Genomic DNA, 22,662 nt, shown 5'->3' on the forward strand with positions numbered 1-22,662 from the left:
GTAGAACCATCTTTAGCAGCAATAACTTGAAATTATTGTTTTTTGTATGACTTTATCAGTCTGTCACATCATAGTGGAGGAATTTTGGCCCATTCTTCTTTACAACATTGCTTCATTTTATTGAGATTCCTGGGCATTTGTTTATGCACAGCTCTCTTGAGGTGTGATACATAAAACTATGGAACTCAAAGAGGATGTACTTTTTTCACATGACTATATGTATGTACTCTGTGTGTGTGTGTGTGTGTGTGTGTGTGTGTGTTGTGATAACTTTCTCAAAAAGTTTTGGAAAGTCCAAGTATTTGATATTTACTAGCATCGTCTAGGAACTCTTAAAAGGATGATGAGACAGGATTTATCTTTGTAGAAGCTAGGTGGACTGTTATTGAGCCAAGCCTTTATTTTTTCATATTTTGATATTTTTCTTTTTATTAATTATTTCCATCAACTAACCTGAAGAAAAAGTAAACTGTACAGCTTACAATAATTTAAGTATCATTATGAATACATTTAAAATTGTGTTTTATATTTCTCACTTTAAAATCTGTGGTTTTGATGCTCTTTGTTTTATACATTTTACGTACAAATTGAGATGTTTGTTTAATTTGTTATAACGCCTCTCTTGGATGTAAGATTAGTATTCACATTGATTAGTTTTTGATGCCAGATGAAAACTTTTTAATAGGTGTAAATATCACAATAGCATTTCTGCTTTTTGTTTGTTTATACATTAGCTCATTGATTTTGTTGATTTATTAGATTTTGTAGTGCTGATTGCTGTGAGTTATTTAGTGTATGAGCCAGGGTGGTGCAGTGTTTAGAATGCAGTATTGCAGGCTACTTCTCTTGACTGCTGGCTGCCTGCAATTCGGCAGTTCAATTTTCACTGGCTGAAGGTTGACTCAGCTTTTCATCCTTCTGGGATCAGTAAAATGAGGGCCCAGATAGTTGCGAGCAATATACTGACTCAGTAAATCACTTAGAACTGTAAAGCACTGTGAAATGGTATATAAGTCTTAAGTGCCATTTCTATTGCTATTCTCTATTCTTCTTGGATGAAGAACAGGTTAAGACTACCTTATTTAAGATCTATTACATTCATTTATTCTAGTTTTACAGATATACATTTAATCTTTCAATCATCATAAATTATATAAATCAAATCAAATAAATAATGTAAATAATGTTGCTAATCATGCCTTCAATTGCATGCTTTTTTCCAAATTTCTAATTAAATTTCCAGCTTTAATCATATACACACAAAATGCCTCTTAACAATAGGAACAAATTATTGTTAAGGTCAAATTATTTATCCATCCATCCATCTGTCAACATCCTTCAGTATCCAAATAAAAGCCCAGGACCATTTCTTTTCTGAAATTCTTACTGTTTATTGAATACATGCATAGTGCTATCAAGGTAAAACTAACTCTTGGAGCTTCAGGCCTCAGTCCATAGTATTAAACATGGATTTCCCAGCCAAACCCTCAGGTTTTCACATAGACCAAGTAAACAAGTTAATGTTTGTTATGGAAACCATCTGCCTCAACTGCACACCTGTATTTTGCACACCTTGAAAAACTAGACTTATATTGTTTTGATTTCAAACAAAGCAAGTGGGACAAAAAGAAATGCACATATATGCATATGCATATATTTACAGAGATCTAAAAATCTGAGCATGAAGATCTAGCCAAAACCATACAAGAGAGAAAACACAACTTAAATTCCCTCCTTCCTTCCTTCCTTCCTTCCTTCCTTCCTTCCTTCCTTCCTTCCTTCCTTCCTTCCTTCCTTCCATTTATATTTATGTAGATGTCTGACTCATAATCAAGTGACTTTGAGCAGCATATAACAAATTTAAAAATATACGAGTTAATATTATGAATATTAGAAACTTTACATTATAAAAAAGAGCTAAAACAGAATAAATAAATTAGGTGAACAGGAGGAATTAATTAACCAACAGGAATCTCAATATTTTGCCAGTCCCCTGAGATCCCAACACCTTCAAAAACAAACAGAGGGACTCCCAGTAAGGTAAAGAGTGAGGTCAGCCTCAGTTCAGTTGGAAGAATGTTCTATAAAACAGGATACAGTAGAAAAGGCATGCTGCCTAGGGACCCACTAAATGAAACTCCTTAATTTCACTCCCATAGTATGCGTTGCTGTATCTGGAGGACAGACAATCCGGAAGAGGTGGTCCCTCAAATATTAGATGTATATATTATAACAATAACAACAACAACAACAACAATAATAATAATAGTATAGACTCCCAATTCTAGCAGAATAATTCATTTCTGAATCAGGTTGTAGAACTTTTGAGAAGAAGAATATATAGAATAAGAAGATCATTTTGCATGGGTACACAAGGGGATCAGTTTTCATTATTCCAGTCAATAGGAAGACACTGACTGGAAAATTAAATGGAGATGAAACATAGGAGGGAAGTCACTACTACTTCTTGGATTAAAAATACTATGCAAAAAAATGAAGTAAATTTAAATTATATATTAGTTGGATCAGACACTAAGTATTGCACCCAGTATAGCATTATCTTTTAAGAAGGACACTGACAAACAGGTTTTTGTCTATACGGGAACAACAAAGTTGATAAGAGGCTTAGATTGAAGCACTTGTGTGGAACAGTTGGAATTCTTATGCATATTTAACATGGAGAACAGAACATTACTGAGAAATATGGTAGCTTATATTCAAATATTTGAAAGACTCTCATGTAGAAGATGGGCAAAATTGTACAGAGTTTTTCCAGGATATTCAGCAATGGCTTCAAATGACAAGAAAATAAATTTCATTATATTTCATTAAAAAAGTCTTAGTGGTTAGGATTGCTCAATAGGGGAACAGACTTGGGTGGGAGGGTGTGTCTTTCCTTTACTATAAGAATTTAAGCAGAGACTGGATGTTTATCTGTTGGGGATCCACTATGCACAGAGTTGGACAAATTACCTTCAAGATCTTTTCTAGCTCCTACCTTATATGATTCTAAAAGTGTAATGGCCATACTGGAAGCAAACACCGTATGTTTTTACCTCATTACATACAGTAAAAGATTTTACCAAATAAGCTCTAACTCACTATCCTCTAAACAGCAGACTGTGACAGGAAATGTTCCTATTTATGTGCACAGAATTTGTCCATTTCTGTTTTCAGTCTTGTTGAGAAAAAAAAGAACTATCCTTTTTTATGGTTTGTCAGTCTCTGAATGCAGGCGCAGAAAAAAAGAGGGAAGATAGTTCTGGAATCTTTATAGTGGTGGACAGTTTGTTACCTACCCCTTGTCTTTAAAAGGTATTAGAAACTGAAATTTGTGTCACTGCTAATTAATGCCATGATGATTGATATATCTCATATTAGTGATATATGAATTCATATGTATTTTGCTTTTCATAGTTTTGAATAGAGTTTTCATTTTGGTTAACATAGCCTAGATGATACTATAGGATTGGATTTGTATTTTTAATCAATAGACCAGTAATGACACATAAAGTGACATTTAATGCAGAAGTAAAATGAGAGAAGATACTGGTTTTTAATCATTCACTAGAATATATTTTATATGCTTTTTTGAAATAGAAAGCTTCCATTTATTTTTTAATGAATAGAGTTACATCTCCCTCTTTTGGAAAATCAAGGCATGACTTATTTCAGAGACAAATCTTTGTTACTTAATACAAGCTCTCTTTTTGTGTCTGTCTGTCTGTCTGTCTGTCTAAAGCACCAAAAACTAACCCTTAGTAAATATACATTGAATATTAGCAGTAAAGGGATTATGTAAACATTGATTATGACTTTAAAAAGATTGGTGCCATTAATGCAATTATCCAGCTTTTTAAATTACTAATATTCAGACTAGGATTTTGTTAACCATGTGGAGATTGGACAAGATTATACAAGAAGTTCTCACATGCAGCTTTAAAGATACATCTATATATCTTGTTTTCAGTAGGCACCTAGTGAAATCCGTGTATTACTGGAATAAGATTATTTAACCATATACACTGCTCAAAAAAATAAAGGGAACACAAAAATAAGACATCCTAGATCTGAATTAATGAAATATTCTTATTAAATACTTTGTTCATTACATAATTGAATGTGCTGACAACAAAATCACACAAAAATTATCAATGGAAATCAAATTTAGCAACCCATGGAGGTCTGGATTTGGAGTTACACTCAAAATTAAAGTGGAAAAAAACACTACAGGCTGATCCAACTTTGATGTAATGTCCTTAAAACAAGTCAAAATGAGGCTCAGTAGTGTGTGTGGCCTCCACGTGCCTGTATGACCTCCCTACAATGCCTGGGCATGCTCCTGATGAGGTGGTGGATGGTCTCCTGAGGGATCTCCTCCCACACCCGGACTAAAGCATCCCCCAACTCCTGGACAGTCTGTGGTGCAATGTGATGTTGGTGGATGGAGCAAGACATGATGTCCCAGATGTGCTCAATTGGATTCAGGTCTGGGGAACGGGCGGGCCAGTCCATAGCATCAAGGCCTTCATCTTGCAGGAACTGCTGACACACTCCAGCCACATGAGGTCTAGCATTGTCTTGCATTAGGAGGAACCCAGGGCCAACCACACCAGCATATGGTCTCACAAGGGGTCTGAGGATCTCATCTCGATACCTAATGGCAGTCAGGCTACCTCTGGCGAGCTCATGGAGGGCTGTGCATCCCCCTAAAGAAATGACACCCCACACCATTACTGACCCACTGCCAAACCTGTCATGCTGGAGGATGTTGCAGGCAGCAGAACGTTCTCCACGGCGTCTCCAGACCCTGTCACGTCTGTCACATGTGCTCAGTGTGAACCTGCTTTCATCTGTGAAGAGTACAGGGTGCCAGTGGCGAATGTGCCAATCTTGGTGTTCTCTGGCAAATGCCAAACGTCCTGCATGGTGTTGGGCTGTAAGCACAACCCCCACCTGTGGACGCCGGGCCCTCATACCACACTCATGGAGTCTGTTTCTGACCGTTTGAGCAGCCACCTGCACATTTGTGGCCCTCTGGAGGTCATTTTGCAGGGCTCTGGCAGTGCTCCTCCTGTCCCTCCTTGCACAAAGGCGGAGGTAGCGGTCCTGATGCTGGGTTGTTGCCCTCCTACAGCCTCCTCCATGTCTCCTGGTGTACTGGCCTGTCTCCTGGTAGCCCCTCCATGCTCTGGACACTACGCTGACAGACACAGCAAACCTTCTTGCCACAGCTCGCATTGATGTGCCATCCTGGATGAGCTGCACTACCTAAGCCACTTGTGTGGGTTGTAGACTCTGTCTCATGCTACCACTAGAGTGACAGCACTGCCAGCATTCAAAAGTGACCAAACCATCAGCCAGAAAGAATAGGAACTGAGAAGTGGTCTGTGGTCACCACCTGCAGAACCACTCCTTTATTGGGGATGTCTTGCTAACTGCCTATGCTTTCCACCTGTTGTCTATTCCATTTGCACAACAGCATGTGAAATTGATTGTCAATCAGTGTTGCTACCTAAGTGGACAGTTTGATTTCACAGAAGTGTGATTGACTTGGAGTTACATTGTGTTGTTTAAATGTTCCCTTTATTTTTTTGAGGAGTGTATATGACTTTAATCAAGGAGGAATTTTTCATGAAGTGTGTAGTTATTCAAAGAAATTACCTTTTATATAAATAGTAATATTTAAATCATAGGTTTTCTTTTTTTTAAAAAAATAGTGTAATTAATGAAATAATCATATCTGATAAAAAAACCAAAGTGTGATGACCCGTAGTCTCTCAAAATAACCCAAAATTCAAAACATATATTAAAGTCCGGTAAGGCCTTCAATTTAACTTCACTTTTTTATTAGGCACAGTTTAAAGTCACAAAAGTAAATAATGAGGCAAACAGAAAACCAAAACAAACTGCATTGATGAGAGTCCCGAAGCAAGCCAAGATAACTAATCATAAACTCCAGGAAAATAACCGAGAAAAGTCCATGGGAAGAACGCCAGCAAAGATAAACCTCTTTCAAGGTGAACACTAAATTGACTCCTGCAAATTCTAACTGCGCAGTTGCAAACTTATATACATAGCTCCCACCTGCAAGCCATTAGGAGGATCATGGTAATCTCCTCTTGAGTAGACCTCGCTTTTCCCTGATCCTCTTCTTCCTGCGTGACCTAGGATGGATAGGGGATGGGCCTGGATCCTCCTCTGACTGCTCAGCCGCCCTCTGCCCTTCCCCAGCCTCCTCCACCACCTCTGGAGCCACACTCCCACTCCCTGTTGGCTGTTCCTCCTCTTCCTCAGAGTCAGTCTCCACCAGGGGCATGATACAAAGTGTGGCATTCAGATGGTATGTTGTTATCACATTAGAAGATGGGAACACCTACTGCTGTCTTTTTTTCTTTGTTTTTGTACCATATGGTACCAGAGTTCTTTTTTTCTCTTTCATCTAGATGACATGGGGGTAGCACATAAATCTAATACATAAATAAAACAGAATGAAAACTGAAAAAATCAAGATGCCCAATAACATCAGATGTCTAGATGAAGATGATCCCTATAACTATCTGGGTATCCTGCATGCTGACAATGTAATTAAAATTGACAAGGGAATTAACACCTGGCCAATTCCAGTCATTAGATATATCACTGATATAGTTAACTAGACTAAGCAGAACTAAAAGCCCTGGATAGGAAAACCAGAAAAACAGTGACAATGACTCATTATCTTCATCCTTGCAATAATGTTGATAGACTACTTACCAAGGTAAAAAGATGGCGATGGAATGTAGCAACTGCACCAGAAAAGTAGAGAAGGAGGAGGAGGAGGAGCACTGAAGCTAGTATACATCACAGCTTGAACTATCTTGCTTTTAAGGTGTCTATCTCATATATTAGGTTCACCTTTTAAGTTGCATTACTGAAATAAATGAACTTTTGCACGATATTCTAATTTTTCAAGTTTCATCTGTAAATGTGCAAATCTTAGAGGCTAGCTATTTACAAGAAACCTATATAAGACATATATATAGATATATATATATATATATATATATATATATATATATATGTTTTCTTAAGTTTTTGCGGGTACTTACATGTATGGTGTTCGGCTTGGTTCGGGTATTTTCCCACGTCATTGTAGTTCTTTTAAAGTTGTAGCAACGTTTCAGCAGAATCTCATCTGCCATCATCAGGCTTCTGTATAATCATATATATATGATTATCTCTGCAATTTATAATATTCCATTAAGCTGGTATTTCAGTGATACAATAGATTTTATGCAAAAAAAGAAAAAGCAGGAAACAGATAAAAAACTAAAACCACAAAGCTATGGACAGACACACCTTTATATCACTCCTCCTGAGGTTTTTTTCTGTTGTAAAAAAAACACCAATATTTTATATTCTTTTTATTCAGTATGTGTCAAGTTACAGTATGAGTCAAGCTTGTATTGGATTTTACTATTATAAATAACATTCTTAATAAAATATATTAAGAAAAAATTAATAGAAATACAAAAAGCAGACAACTAAATTAGGCATAAATTATTGAATTGAAAAAAATGACAACTCGTCATTCAAATGCAAACCAGACTCAGTATTTCTGACTTCATTCATACAAAAGAATTCTGAACAAAAGTGCTCTCCTACCTTCTAATATGAAAACAATTTGGCTATAAATTATAAATAAATAATTAGGATAAGGGGAAAAAAGAATAATAAAAGTACAGGGAAAAAAGAGAAAGAATGTAGAAAAGAAATATATAGGAAATGACTTCCTACCTTTTTTAAAAAAATTGTTTTATTGGTTTTTAAAAACAAACATAAACAAACAAAACATAAAAACATCAAGCTATCTTCCATAGGTGTACATACAGCGTGCCGGTTGGTTTACAAATTGTTTTGTGCTTCCATTTCGTAGTCTTTAATTACAATTACATTACATATAATCTCATATTGTCAATCAAAAATTAAATACCTTAGTATCATTATTAATCATTTGACTATACTTTTATTCATTCATGTTTTACAAGATAACCATAATTTACTTAGTTTATTTTATAACAGTTCATATTATCATCCCAAATCTATCCTAAAATCATTTTGTAGATATAATAAGAAAGAAGTACATCTTTATATATTTATTATTTTCTAAAAGTCTACATATTTCATTACTGTACTTTATTGTCTAACCATTGATAGAAAAGATCCCAAATTTTGTAAAATTGTTTATCCTCTTGTTCTCTAATTTCAAATGTCAATCTACTCATTTTAGCACATTCCAATATTTTCTTAATGATTTCTTCCTGTGATGGTATTTTCTCATTTTTCCAGTTTTTAGCAATTACAATCCTAGCCGCTGTTAATACATTTACAGTCAGGTATTTCAAGTCTTTACTATATATTTCAGGTAAAATTCCCAATAAAAATATCTCTGGTTTCAAGTCTATATGTTTTTTTGTCATTTTTTCCAACCACATGTGGATTTTAGTCCAGTATTTTTTAGCATCCGCACAAGTCCACCACATATGGTAATATGAGCCAGGTGTCTGATGACATTTCCAACATTTTTCGGATTTATTCTTGAACATTCTTGCTATTCTTGTCGGGGGGAAATGCCACCTGTAAAACATCTTATACAAATTTTCTTTATATGCTGTTGACATTGTCATTTTATAATTTTGAGACCACAATTTTTGCCATTTCTCTAAATCAATCCCATATCTAAAATTCTTCCCCCAAGCAATCATAGTTTCTTTAACTTGTTCTTCTAGTTTAATTTCTAATAAATATCCATACAATTTTTGAATCACCTTTTCATCAGTACCTGTCAAAATCTTATCTAAGTCCGTCAGTTTATCATAGAAATCTTCTGTTTTAGAATCTTTATCATACCTTGAATGTATTTGCGCATATCAAAACCAATTCATCTTTATACCTTGCTCCTCTAGTTTTTGCATAGATTTAAGTTCACCCTTTTCATTCAATATTTCACCATATCTAACTGTTTGTTCCTTTTTATATATTATAGGATACGAAAATGCTTCAATAGTTGATAACCAGACTGGAATTTTCAAATAACATTGTCTTTTAATCTTCTCCCAGTTTAACCACAGAGACTCCCGTATATAATGTCTTCTAAAATACCCCTGTGTTTTAGTTCCTTTGTACCATAAAAAAGCATGCCACCCCAACAACAAATCATGTCCTTCTAATGTCAACAATCTAGTATTTCTTAGTGTTATCCATTCCTTAACCCACATCAGATTTGTAGCTTGGTAGTACAACTCCCAATTAGGCAAACCAAATCCTCCTCTAATTCTAGCATCTTGCAAAAGTTTTAACTTTATTCTTGCTTTCTTACCTTGCCATATATATTTCAACACAATTTTATTTAAATCTTCAAAGTAGTCTTTTCCAAGCCTAATTGGAATTGTTTGAAACAAATATAAAATTCTGGGTAATATATTCATCTTGATTGTTGAAATTCTCCCTATTAGTGACAGTTGTAAGTTTTCCCATTTCGCCAAATCTAGCGCTATCTGCTGTTTAAGTTTAATGTAATTATTCTCTTTTAATGTACTACATCTTGCTGTCAAATATATCCCCAAGTACTTAATCTTATTCGTGACCTGAATTTTCAATAGATCTGCCAGTTCTTCCTTTTGTCTTAATAGCATATTCTTTGTCAAAATCTTTGTCTTATCTTTATTTATTTTCAAACCAGCCACCTTTCCATATGTCTCTATCTTTTCTATCAATTTTGATGCTGTTTCTAAAGGGTGTTATAAGATGAAAACCAGATCATCCGCAAATGCTTGCAGCTTAAATTCTTCCTTTTTGATTTTCATTCCTTTTATAGTCTTTTCATCTCTAATATTTCTGTTTAGCACTTCCAAAGTTAACAGAAACAACAAAGGCACCCTTGTCTTGTTCCTTTTCTTATATTAATAGAGTCTGTCAGTTCTTCCTCTATCATTACCTTTGCCGTTTGCTTATAGTATATAGCTTCTATTGCTTGAATAAATTTTCTAGCAAAACCCATCTGTTCCAACAGTAATAACATGAATCGCCAATTCACATTATCAAATGCCTTCTGTGCATCTAGAAATATCAGAGCCATTTGTTTTTCAGGATGTGCCTCGTAGTATTCCAAAGTATCCAAGATTACTCTCATATTGTCTTTAATTTGTCTCTTTGGCAGAAATCCATTTTGATCAGGATGGATAAAATTATTTAAATATTTTTTAAGTCTTTCTGCCAATATTGAAGCAAACTGCATTTAGTAGAGAAATAGGTCTGTAGTTCTTAATTTGTAATGGGTCGGCCTCCTCTTTTGGAATAAGTGTAATATAGGCTTCTGACCATGATTTAGGTATCTTCTTCTTTAACATAACTTCATTCATAACTTCTAGCAATGGAAGATTCAACGATTCTTGTAATGTTTTATAAAATTCTGCCGGAAGTCCATCTGGGCCTGGTGCCTTTCCATTATTTTGCTTCTTGAGTGCTTCAGTTAACTCCATCATCGTTATATTGCTTTCTAACATTTTTCAGTCTCTTTAGGTATCTGAGGTAAATTAGCATTTTGTAAGTACTGCTTAACTCTTTCCTCATCAATATTCTCTTGCATATATAATTTCCCATAGAAGTCTCGAATGATTTCCTTCTTCTCTTTGCTACCATGGCAAACTTGGCCTTGATCATCTATTAATTGCAATATTTTCTTTGATTCTTCCTCCTTTCTCAATTTGTATGCTAACCATCTACCTAGTTTGTTTGCGTCTTCAAAGTAGTTTTGTTTAGCACCTCTAATTTTCTGTGCTAATTCTTCTTTTTCTATTTGACCCATTTTGTGTTTAATTATATCCATTTTTAGCTTGATGTCCTTTTTCTGTGGCATTTTCTATAGCTCTTTTTCAAGTCTTTTATGCTCATCCTCTAGGGCCTTAGAGGCTAGCCTTTTCATAGTGTTCCTTTTCCTTGTATAGTCTATTATCAAGCCTCTGACATATGCCTTCATTGTATCCCATACATTCTGAATTGATGTATCTTCTTTTTTGTTTTCTCTAAAGAAAAAAGCCAATTCTTTCTCCATCCACTGTGTGAAGTCTTTTTCCTTTAAAATAGTATTATTTAATGTCCATCTAGATCTTCTTTTTTGTCCTTTCCATTTAATTGTCATTGGATTGTGATCTGCCCGACTTCCTACCTTTTTCACAACCATTTTAAACATGTTTAACAATTCTTAAACTTCTATGTGGTTATAACAGATACCTTTTCATCCCATGTACCATCACTTATCTATAAGCAAATGCATAGAATATCAACTTTTCAATCTGTTGTCAGCAAAAAATCCAAAAGCAATTGTCAGAACTTTGCAAAAATAATAATAACTTTGTTGAAATAAACTAATTATAGTCTTTCCTTTTACGGTCTTAATCTTTACTTCAATCAAATATTGCCATAGGTTCTGATTTCTCTTCAATTGTTCTTTATCTCATTGCATAGATATTTTCAAGGCTGTAACAAGCCTCTTTTGTAGATTCAATTAAAAAAAACATTTCTAGGTAATCCGTTTGGTTTATCATTTGTATTTCTCTTTTCATTTGTAAAACTTAAGCCACTTTCTTTTGTATATCCAATAAAACATACTTTATTATAATTCTCTTTTATCTGTATGTCAGTAAAAGTAGGCATTCCATGGCTTGCTGTTTGAAGGAATATAAACGGTGAATAAGTAACCCCTTGTTTTATTTCTATGTTTACAGGCAAGGGAAAATACTGAATCTGTAATATTATCTCCAATGTGTACCTTCAGTGGCAGCTGAGACAGCTAATATTGGACTATTGTGAAAGTGCAGTTCAAAAGTTATATACAGAAATAGGATTTGAACTGGAATATCATGTCTGAAAATATCAAGCAGAGTTTGTTCCTAATTTTGTGTGTGTGTGGCTTGGTTTTGGTGTAGAATAACCTGCATCATAAATATTACTATGGTACTAAGAAAACGAGTACTTTAAATATGGGATTAATGTTTATAATCACAGCTACATCTCATTTATGCTTCCAATTCTAATTTAATTTCCATACTTTCTCATTACATTGAATTTTTTAGTTGGTGATAAGAACCAAAACTGGAGAGATCCTTTATCGCATTTCTCCTTGGGCTAGATATGTAGCTCGTGAAGGTACCAATGTGAATTATGATTGGATACACTGGGAGCCATCAACTCCATATAAAGTAAGTTATTAAATTGACTGTGATGTATTTCTTATCTATTATAGATGTCAGTGGGATTTTTCTTAAAGTTTGTAAACTCTCTTAGAGAGTTATATCGGGAAAGAATTATACTCTTTACATGCAGAATATTTTTTTTATTAGAAGGCCAAACTATGTGCACTTTCCTATTAATAAACTGTAACACACACACACACACACACACACACACACACACACACCAACACCCACGTTAATAATAATAATAATAATAATAATAATAATAATAATAATAATAATAATAATAATAATAATAATAATACTTCATTTGCGGTCACAGACCAAAACACAAGTACAACAAAAGAAGAACATGGGAAAATTAATCATGAACAATTGGTCACCAAAAACCTTACTAAGGGGAATTACAGCATTCTCCTCTGATGGTTACAACTCTTTAAAAAAATTGGAAACCAAAGAAGTGATATATGAGGAGCCATCCCCTAGACAATATAAGAACAAATTACTAACGTTGGGTCTAGAAGGGTCTGTTTTAAGGAGAGACAGTAACTTAGATCTGCCTGTGTTATACATAGGGCAATATAAAAGGACATGCTCCACAGTTTCAACCTCAGTTCTGTCACAGGAGCATAGCCGCTCGTTAATCAGGAGCCTCTTAAATCACCCATCCAGTAGTGCTGAGGGCAGAACATTAAAGCAAGCTAGGGAGAAAGCTCTTCTATACTTGGGAATGGTTAGAGTGTAAAAATAGGAAGCCATCCTCAGTCCGTAATTATTAAATTGGCTGAAGATCAGAGGGGAGCAAGTTTTGTTAGCTCTGGCTCATAGATATTGCAAGTCAATGTCCACAAGCCGTTGGACTATCCTAAATTGGGCGTCTTTAAGGCCATAATCTCCCAGGGCATCCCCCGTAAAACCTAGCAGGTGTAATTTCTTCATCAGCTCCCTCTCCCGACGAGAAATATGAGAGTCAGCAAACGCCAGGGAGAGGAGCTACCAGGAACTGCCAGAAAGAGCACCCAAAACCACAATTTAAAGGTGTTAATCCACGCCATACATTCGACTGATCAAGTGCCCAGTTCCAGGTACATTGGAGCAAAATCAACACAAGGAGGAAGACCCAGAAGTTTTCTTAAAAAAAAAACAGCCTGGGTTCTTTCAATACAATCCTTGAAGCCCCGTATCCATATGGGAATTCCATAAAGAGTTTGAGCCAAAGTTTTGGCTTTGTAAATATGCAGAGCAGAAGGAATAAACTGGCCTCCTTGGGTATAAAAAATCTTAAAATCTGCTGGTGACTACAGGAGGCCGAGTTCAGCACCTGGGTTTGATGTCTAGTCCAAGCACCGGTGTTCTAAAATTGAATACCTAAATACTTAAAATGGAAAACCTGCTTAACAGCATTACCATTGATAGCCCAGTTATACAATTTCTGGGCTCTAGAGAACACCAATACTTTGGCTTTGTCGTAATTAATAGACAAGTGGTTCTCAGCACAGTAGGACTCAAATGCAGAAAGTAATCTTTTCAGACCTGGCCTTGACAATGAAAGGAGGGCTGCATCGTCAGCATAAAGGAGAAGCGGGATCTTCGTAGTTGACAACTTTGGGGCGTGGGACTCAATACGTCCAATGTGAAAGGCCAAGTCAGATAAGAATAAATTAAACAAAAGAGGAGCCAGAACACAACCCTGCCTTACTCCATTCTTAATCCGGATAGGATTTGAAAGTTCTCCCTGCAGACCACACCTGACCTGACTAGAAGTCTGGTTGTACAAGGATCTAATTAGGAACAAAAGACGTCTATCGATAGAACTTTTGAGCAGTTTTGACCACAACAGTCCCCTAGGGACTGAGTCAAACGCTGACTTTAGGTCGATAAAAGCAGTAAAAAGTTTGCCACCTGGTATGGTAGTGTATTTATCGACCAGGTGTGCTAAGACAAAGCAGTGGTCCAGTGTGGCACAGCCCGCTTTAAACCCAATCTGTTCAGCACCAATAATATTGGACTCCTCAACCCAGGTGAGGAGTCTACGTTGGAGATATTTAGCATACAGTTTCCCAATGATGGAGAGTAGGCTTATGGGGTGATAGTCGGCTGGATTGTTCCTATTTCCTCGTTTAAAAACTGGAACAATAATTGCTAAGCTCCAGGAGGTAGGGATTCTGCCAGAGGTATTGATGTGCATAAAGAGTCTTCCTAAGAGAGGAATCCACCACTCGGGATTGGATTTTAGCAGATCAGGGCATATAGCATCAGGGCCAGGGGCTTTGCCTGACTTGAGTTCAGAGATAAGCTTGGTAATCTCAGCATGAGTCACGGGTTGCCAGTCAGGAACTGCAGGAGGCAGCTGTGGCCCAAGCACGGTTGAACTTGTTGACGCCTGGAAAATTGCCAAGAAATGGTTTTCCCAATCTCTGTTGGAAATACAGCAGAGAGGGAGTTCTTGATGACCCAGCAAGGAGCCGGCAACAATTTGCCAAAATAATCGAGTGTTCTTCTGCTGGCTAGAGAGGAGAAGTAGGTCCCACTTCTCTCTCTCTTTAGCTTTCTTTTTCTTAGCAATTAGTCCTTTATACTCCCGCTTCAAGCGATAGTAGTCCTCTGGTGAGCATTTATCCCCTCGATTACGATAGAACAGGTAAACCCTATTAATCTGGTTCCTGAGCATCAGACACTCTTTGTCAAACGAAGAATTACTTCTTGAATGATATGGACCACTTGGCCTATGGATGGCTCCTAGCTCCCTTTGAACACTATTAATTAGTGATTCAAAGGCCGAGATTGTCCCTGGGCCACTACTTGTTAGGGCCTGATTGTATAAGCTGAGACACTCCGGAGATGATAAAAAGGAGCGGAACTTTCTTTCAGTATTAGAAGACCATTTGATCCTCCTTGTATACAAGGCCACATAGGGATCTAATATCTGGGGACCCCTAGGGAGATGTATATTTGAGGAAAGCCCAATAATTGTAACCAGGGAGTAGTGGTCGCTCTCCATAAGGCAGTCCACATAAAAAGCATGGACAGCCTTTCTAAGAAGCTGGGATACCAGCACAAAATCAATAACGCTACTTCCACGTGAGGAACTAAAAGTAAACTCACCAGCTAGATCACCTAGGGTAGTCCCATTAAGAATTATCTTATTGTGTTGGGCTGCTAAAAGGGCTACCTGAATGCCAGCAAAATTTGTTAATTCATCCTTAGAATGTCTTGCTGAAATCAGGTGTCCTATGGCCTGGAGGGTTTCTTGGGAGTAGAGTGCCTCAATTGATGGGGGAACTTAGACTCCCAATCGGGCATTAAAGTCGCCCCCTATAAGGATGTACAGCACTGGGAATTTAGTTTCCGTACAAGTAATGTAATTCTCTAGCACGCCCCATTGAGCCTTAGTATCAGCTTGCCTCATTGTCGGGGGAAGATAAACGTTGAACACTAACAGTTTGTTGAGTCCTCTCTTAATTAGGAGCGCCATAGCTAAAGAGCCACAGGGGGGCAGCTCCACTGTCTCCACTTTCAAAGCAGTAGAGACCAAGCAAGCTAGACCACCCTTAGGCCTTCCTGTCGTAGATTGTCTGGTGTCGGCCAAGGAAATGACCGTAAACCCTGTAAGGGATATCTTATCGCATGGCCAGTTCTCCTGAAGCAGGACCACATCAAATGAGTGAATATAGTTGGCGAATTCTGTTGTACCACACCTTCTCCCCCAACCTGCTATGTTTCATGAAAGGCACTTAAGTGTGCAGGTTTTTTTTGCCAGATTTAATAGTCATTCTGTGTGATTAATTTTTCCCAGAGTGCCCTTCAGATCCGAAAAGATACACCCATTGTTAAATGGCAGGGTCATCCACTTAGGAGGCAAAGTCAGGGAAGGAGGGAGGGGAGGCGAGCCTTGTTCATGGGGCTGTAGGGCTCTAAGCGCACTCCAGTTCGTACTTGTGGCATTAATTGGTTGCTTAGCTGGCAAGTATTCAGCAGCATCAACAGACAGAGTTTAAAATAGCTCTGGATCTTCAAATTTACAAATTAGACATTCTGGAGAGAGCGCCAAGGGAGATTCCGTTGGTAAATCAGTATAGACTCCCTGGAGTCCAAGGGAATCCTTACCAGGTAGTGAAAGACTCCAGAGCTTGGATTTGACTGCATCCAGATGCTTTATGATTTGGGCCCTTTCTGATTGTGAAAGTGCACAAAAGAAGTCGAAGAGCTGTGTCTCCTCCTGGTTCCAGAAATTGTCTTGACATAAGTCGGTCTCAAAAATAGATGGAATCCCAGAGGCACTGACCTGGGGCTTATTTACTAAGGAACCATGGGTGCCCTGGGCTGGTGTTGCTTCCTTTGGGGCCATTTCTTCCCAGCTGATCAAGTCAAGGGAAGCTTCCTGGTAAGATGTTACTCGCTGCGGGGGGTTGATTTGACCGGTTGGAGGAACAGTCAGGCTACCATCTGAGAGGACGCCAACTGGAGGTTTTGCGGGAATAGGTGTATAATTAGCACGTGATGTAGTATCCGAGATGGCATTCAAGGTTGGCACATTAACATGTACTGCTGGGGATCTTTTGGGGGCAATAAATCAGCCACTCACAAATTGTTGATTACTCAAGAGTGGCTTAATCGACATATCTTTGAAGACTCTTCTTGGCAGAATGCCGAAGGATCTTAACAGGGATCCTCTTCTGAAAAATAGCTTTGGGGTGTTAGAATTGTCAAAACTGGCACTCTGGTGCAGTGTTCAGGAGAGGGTAAAAGTTCAACCTTCAAATCATCAACTTTTAGCCCCAATAACTGTAATATATGGCCCCTTGCCAGCTGTGTTGAACCCCAGTGAGGTAAGTTGCCATTAATGGGATTAATGATGAGGGCCACCTGTTTTGACTGTAAGACCAAGTGACTGTTTGCATCAAAAGATGTAAAGTTCGAATTATTGGTAGGATTACGTTGGCCAGTGCTTTTGCTGAGGCTTGGCAGGGAGAACCCTGCCGCCACATCAGGCTGCCGAGCGGTCAGCCCAGGGCACCCACTGGTAGTCCAGGAAACTAAGTAGTTTAAAGTACTTATTATTTTATCAAGCTGGAGCTGAATGCTCGCTGTAGTTTCTGCGACCAAGAAACATTGCTGAGCCAAAAGTTCTGTAAAGGTGGGCTCATTTAAGGATTGGTTGGGGGCCGTAATTTTAGATAAGCCTTTGTTCTCAACTTGGAGGAAGACGTCCTCAACCGTCGGAAGAGCGCGACAACTGGCAGCAGCCAGACAAAAGGGAGCAGGAGCTTTCAAACCGAGAGGTCAAGCTAAAACAAAGTCCTCAATCTTGGATTGCTTCAGAGAAGGTTGAGGGACCAGGTCAGTGAGAGATCTGCTCCTTTTCCTTGTCTTCATTATATTAAGTAGCACAATAAAGGAGGAGCTGTGTAATATAGCATAGAGTCTAGTCACTAAAACTAGTCCTTAATCCAGAGGAAAAGGAATCGGGAGTGGAAAAGAAATGAGTCCTAATGCAAACAGTGGCAGAGCTCCTCACAAGTATACCAAGAATCCTGCCCTCCCGACAGAGCAGGGAACATGAGTAAATAAAAATGATAAAATAATAAAAATAGTGGATAAAAATAGAATAAATTAGATAAGAGAAATCACATCAAAGCTAGGCATTGCTAGACTTCCAGCTGAAGGAGTAAGATGTGTAGAACAACAACAAAGAAGCAGTAGCAAGGCCCTCCTATAGCTGAGGCCCAGCTCGGGCTTTTTTTGTCCACATTTATACTTGTAAATTGCTAAAGATATTTTATATGTATATCAATCAAAGGTAATCCCGAGTTTATCTTATTTGTGCTCAAAAATTAAGGTTGGTCAGATCTAGATGGAAGACATTGAGACTGTAGGTTGTTTTCTTAAAAAAATTATAGAAGAAAGTAATGGCAAACTGTTTCCATACTGTTGCCAAGATAGCATTTCCAGGAATTAAATTCAGGAAGCTTTAATGAGTACTGACTTCCTTCAGTGTATTGCCTGGTAGAAGGTACATACCGTATTTATCGGCGTATAACACGCACTTTTTTCCCCCTGAAAATAGGGGGCAAATGATGTATGCGTGTTATACGCCGATATATGTTAAGAAGCCTTCGGTGAATGCTGCTGGGATCGGGATCAAGGACACAAATGAAAGAAGGGGAGGGAGGAAGCAACCGAAGCCTGTCCTTCTCTCTGGGTCAGCTCTCTCAGTCGCTCTCTCGCTCCTCCACCAGCACAGGAAGAAACTGCTTCAAAGAGGGGGGCTTTTCCTGTCGCCGCAGCTTCCCTGAAGCGCCCGTTTCTCCCCACCCCCCCCCGTCCGCCCGCCCGCCCGCCCGCAGTGCTCCGTTCTGCCTGCCTGCCTGCCTTCGTTAATGGTTGAATCGGAACAGCTTCGGCTGAGTAAAAGAGGCGAATAGTTATTATTCTCAGCCGAAGCTGCTCCCAAACAACCAGAAACTAAGGCAGGCAGGCAGGCAGGCAGAATGGGACACTGTGGATTGAAGCGCGCGCGCGGTGGGAGTGGGGGTGAAACGGGCGCTTCGAATAGCTGCGGCGACAGGAAAAGCCCCCGCTTCTTTGAAGCAGTTTCTTCCTTGGATGGTGGAGCAGCGAGAGAGCGAAGCCTCCTTCTCTTCTCTTCCCCCGGTCCTTGCAAAAATTTCTGCTTGAAACCGGTCCCTGGTACAAAAAAGGTTGGGGACCACTGATTTACCTTATAAGTGGTAATAATATTAATAAAAAAAAAAGTTCTGAGCTACCCTTATTTTGCTTCAAAGTTTTTATTTAGAAATTTAATTTTTTTTCCTGAAATTTCCCTCTTAAAATGAAGATGCGTGTTATACGCCTGTGCGTGTTATACGCCGATAAATACGGTACTTAGAAGTGTTAGTACTGCCTGTATCAAATTAGGAGAAGTGTTTTCATGCCATATTGCAAATCTAATCCTGTTTGAAAAGTTAATCTGATGAATCCACAGAGATGGTGTCACTTCTTTTTCCTTGTAAATGAAGGCACATAGTAGCAGTGCCACATTTTAAGATGCAGCTTCAGGCTTTTTCAGGATGATAGATGTTGTTAAAGGACTTGGGTCAATTGAAGAATCTATAGGGAATATTAAAGTGAATTTTATTATTGTGATTATTCTGAAGAATCTAAATTTCTAGGAGTTCATTCAAGCAACTTGAAATATAATTTTATTCATTATTTATATGCAGAGTAACATAGACTACAAAAGGAAAACACTTTCTTTACAAAATTAAATTTATAACAGTACAGAGAGCACCTACATCTGTTTCTTGTCCTTTTCAAAACCAAATAAAAATTGTCAAATATACTTAAGCCTTTCTGTGATTTGCTGCCAGCCTTTAATCTTACAAATTCTGTGAACTTTCACATTTCAAAAGGCATTTCATATTTCAGTAATTCAGCTCTGTATGATAAACAATACTGATTTATGCAACTTGCATGCAATTACAACTTGTTTAGCAGTGAAGAGATTTGTTATTAATTTTGGATGTTCTTTCTACAATATTCCTGCTAATAGGCTCAGTAAATTAATCTTTCATTTATTAATAGGAAAGAAAGATGAGAACTGAGGACTGGGATGCAGTGGAGTGGAAAGGACAGTATAAGATGTTCAGTGGATAATGTTTCTAATATAAATAGTACAGGAACCGATAAACTTGAAAATATGCCCTAGTTTTCAAATATGTCCTAGTTTCCCAGGAACCTAGGATTTTCCTTAAAAGCATTATTTACTGTCAAAAATAGTAATGTTAGATAATACCATTATAATTCTTCAACACTGTAAAAGAGAATTGTATCTATTCTTGTGATGCTCTTCAAATTAATGATGAAATCTAATATCTTGTGAGTTTTGAAAATAGAAGTTTGCTTACAAATTGTTTGGTCAAATACTTTGGTCAAATTGAGATAATATGACTTTTCTGACCAGAGGAATTTTAATAAGTTATTCACAAAGAATTTTCTGACCTTAAAAAAAAAAGGAATCTAAGTAGTCAATGTATATTTTGCCTTTGCAACATCTGCCTGGCTGGAGCATCTTCAGCAATAGTTTCATCCAGATGATCTGCCCCTTTTTAATGTATAAAACTGAATGTGCTGGTTTAGATTTTAACATCATGCCCATTCTTACCTAAAAAAACTAACAGCTTTCAGATTTTTATTCTTAAACTTTCTTTTTCTTGTTTAGTGGAAACATCCCATTCCTAAGAAACCCAAAAGTGTAAGAATCTATGAATCACATGTGGGAATTGCTTCCCCTGAAGGGAAAATAGCTTCATATAAAAACTTTACATACAACGTGCTTCCAAAAATCAAAGATCTTGGTAAGTGATACCTGTAACTTCTTTCGAGGTAACTTTTAATGACACGTGCTTTTATTAGAAAGTTCATTTCAAAAGTCTCCATATTGATTTTTAATGCATCATCTCAGTGGAAGAGCCTCAGTGGCGTAGTGGTTAGAGTGCAGTACTGCAAACTACTGCTGACAGCCAGCTGCCTGCAATTTGAATCCCACCAGGTTGACTCAGCCTTCCATCCTTCTGAGGTGGGTAAAATGAGGACCCAGATTGTTGGGGGCAATATGCTGACTCTGTAAACCGCTTAGAGAGGGCTGTAAAGCATATAAAATTGTGTGTACCACACATTAAAATAGCAATAGCACTTAAGTGCCATTAATAAAAGTTTTCTTTTAAATTTGTGGGGTTTCATCATTAAATTATACTTTTCCCTTCAGATTTACTTCATTAACATCATATAAAAATATTTTGAGTGGGATAAGGGACAAATAGAAACTTTTTTTCTTTTTCTTTGGTGCTCTGAACTTTCAATAAATTTCAGATCAAACTTCTGTTTCTTTAACGTTTGTTTTTTAAAAGAGATTCCTTGAGGGAAATAAATTTGGAGGAAAAAAATGTCAATTAGAAATGGAAATGTTTAAAACATTAAGAAGAAAAGCACAAAGTTTAATATATGTGTAGTCAGTTACTTTTATGATTAACACTGTAAATATCAAAAGTGCAGCTTAAGTTCAGAACATGCACATTGGGATACTTAATGCTCTAAAGTCAAATTACAATTATATTTGCATATTATATATTTCTTAGTAAAAGGCCAATATTTCAATGCACTTAAAAGGCTGCTTCAAATGTCGGCTTTCCTAGTTTTGTTTTTTTAAAACACTTCTTTTAGGCTTAATTTATTAGGTTTCCTGATAATGTATTTCTAATTTATGTCTTGATAAATATAGAGGATCTTGACCAAAATCAGTTGTAATATTAGCCACTGTTTTCTTTAAAAAGCACTGTTGCAATCACTATTTTTTTTTCTAAAAACAGGATACAACTGTATTCAGTTGATGGCTGTGATGGAACATGCTTACTATGCAAGTTTTGGTTATCAGATCACAAGTTTTTTTGCGGCATCAAGGTATGCTTTATTATTTTTGCCATTTTATTTTTTCCTCTTCATAGAAAGAAAGACCTAAACCAATGAAAAAAACAAAATTGACTAACTTGATCAGGGAGGTATGTTATATGATGGACTTCAGCAGTAGTAGCCACCAATGAACTTATTGTCCAAAATGGAACAATATTTCAGTGACTGTCATCCTTACATATTACAAATAATTGGATATTGATTCATTGATATCAAAGAGCTTAACAAAAGGCAGCTTCTGCAGTTTTCAACTTTTCTTATAAAGCCATTTGACTAATAAATAAATAGTATTGAACATAAGGAAGAAACTGAAGAAAGTAGTAGTAAAGCTGAAACTATTTTAGGGGCTTGAGTTTTTTCAATCCTACACCTCAATACTTGTTCATTTCAGTTGAAAAAATATATATTTTCCAGATTTCAAAATTTCTGTGGATAACAGCAGTGTCCAGATAAAACTTCAAAGCTGGGAACGAGGCAATTGAGGGAATATATATTGAATTACTAAATTATTTTAAATAAATGAATATTTGTATTGATCTGTTTTAATTGTTTTGTTTCCTTTGTTGGGTCAAGATAATATACAATAAAACAATACATTTTATTTTTAATTCATTATCCATATAAAATTTCTTCAAAGACATGGAAATCAGGGGTGGGATGCTACCAATTTGGTCCAATTCTTTAGAACCGGTAGCTCTGAAGAACAGTAGACACCGAACCAGTTCGGTGTGACAACCTTTCGGTTGTCTGTTTGGCCCACCTGCCCGCCCGGGCTCTTGGCTGTCTTTATTTCCTGCTTTTTCAACCTCAGCTGCTTTGCACAGCACAGCTGAGGTTGAAAAAGCGGGAAAGAAGAGGATTTTCAAACACTGAGCACCTGCGCACAGCGCTTGTCAGGTGTCCAGGTGGCACAGCTGATGTTTTTTGCAATTGATTTATATGTGCACGCAGCGCGTGC

At 37.2% G+C, this 22,662-nt stretch overlaps 1 protein-coding gene across 2 annotated transcripts in view; it reads left to right on the forward strand.

Annotated features, from left to right (window-relative positions):
- Window positions 1–22,662, forward strand: part of GBE1 (1,4-alpha-glucan branching enzyme 1) — a 134,217-nt gene that overhangs the window by 53,070 nt on the left and 58,485 nt on the right. For both annotated transcript variants that reach the window (XM_026664094.2, XM_026664095.2), the window contains exons 4-6: window positions 12,117–12,242; window positions 20,458–20,593; window positions 21,605–21,695. In XM_026664094.2, the coding sequence (XP_026519879.1) occupies window positions 12,117–12,242; window positions 20,458–20,593; window positions 21,605–21,695 (353 nt within the window). The remainder of the gene's footprint in view (window positions 1–12,116; window positions 12,243–20,457; window positions 20,594–21,604; window positions 21,696–22,662) is intronic.

The sequence above is a fragment of the Notechis scutatus genome, chromosome 5, assembly GCF_049901735.1.
Source record: "Notechis scutatus isolate UNSWTSFEM ecotype Mainland chromosome 5, rNotScu1.2, whole genome shotgun sequence".
Taxonomy (NCBI): domain Eukaryota; kingdom Metazoa; phylum Chordata; class Lepidosauria; order Squamata; family Elapidae; genus Notechis; species Notechis scutatus.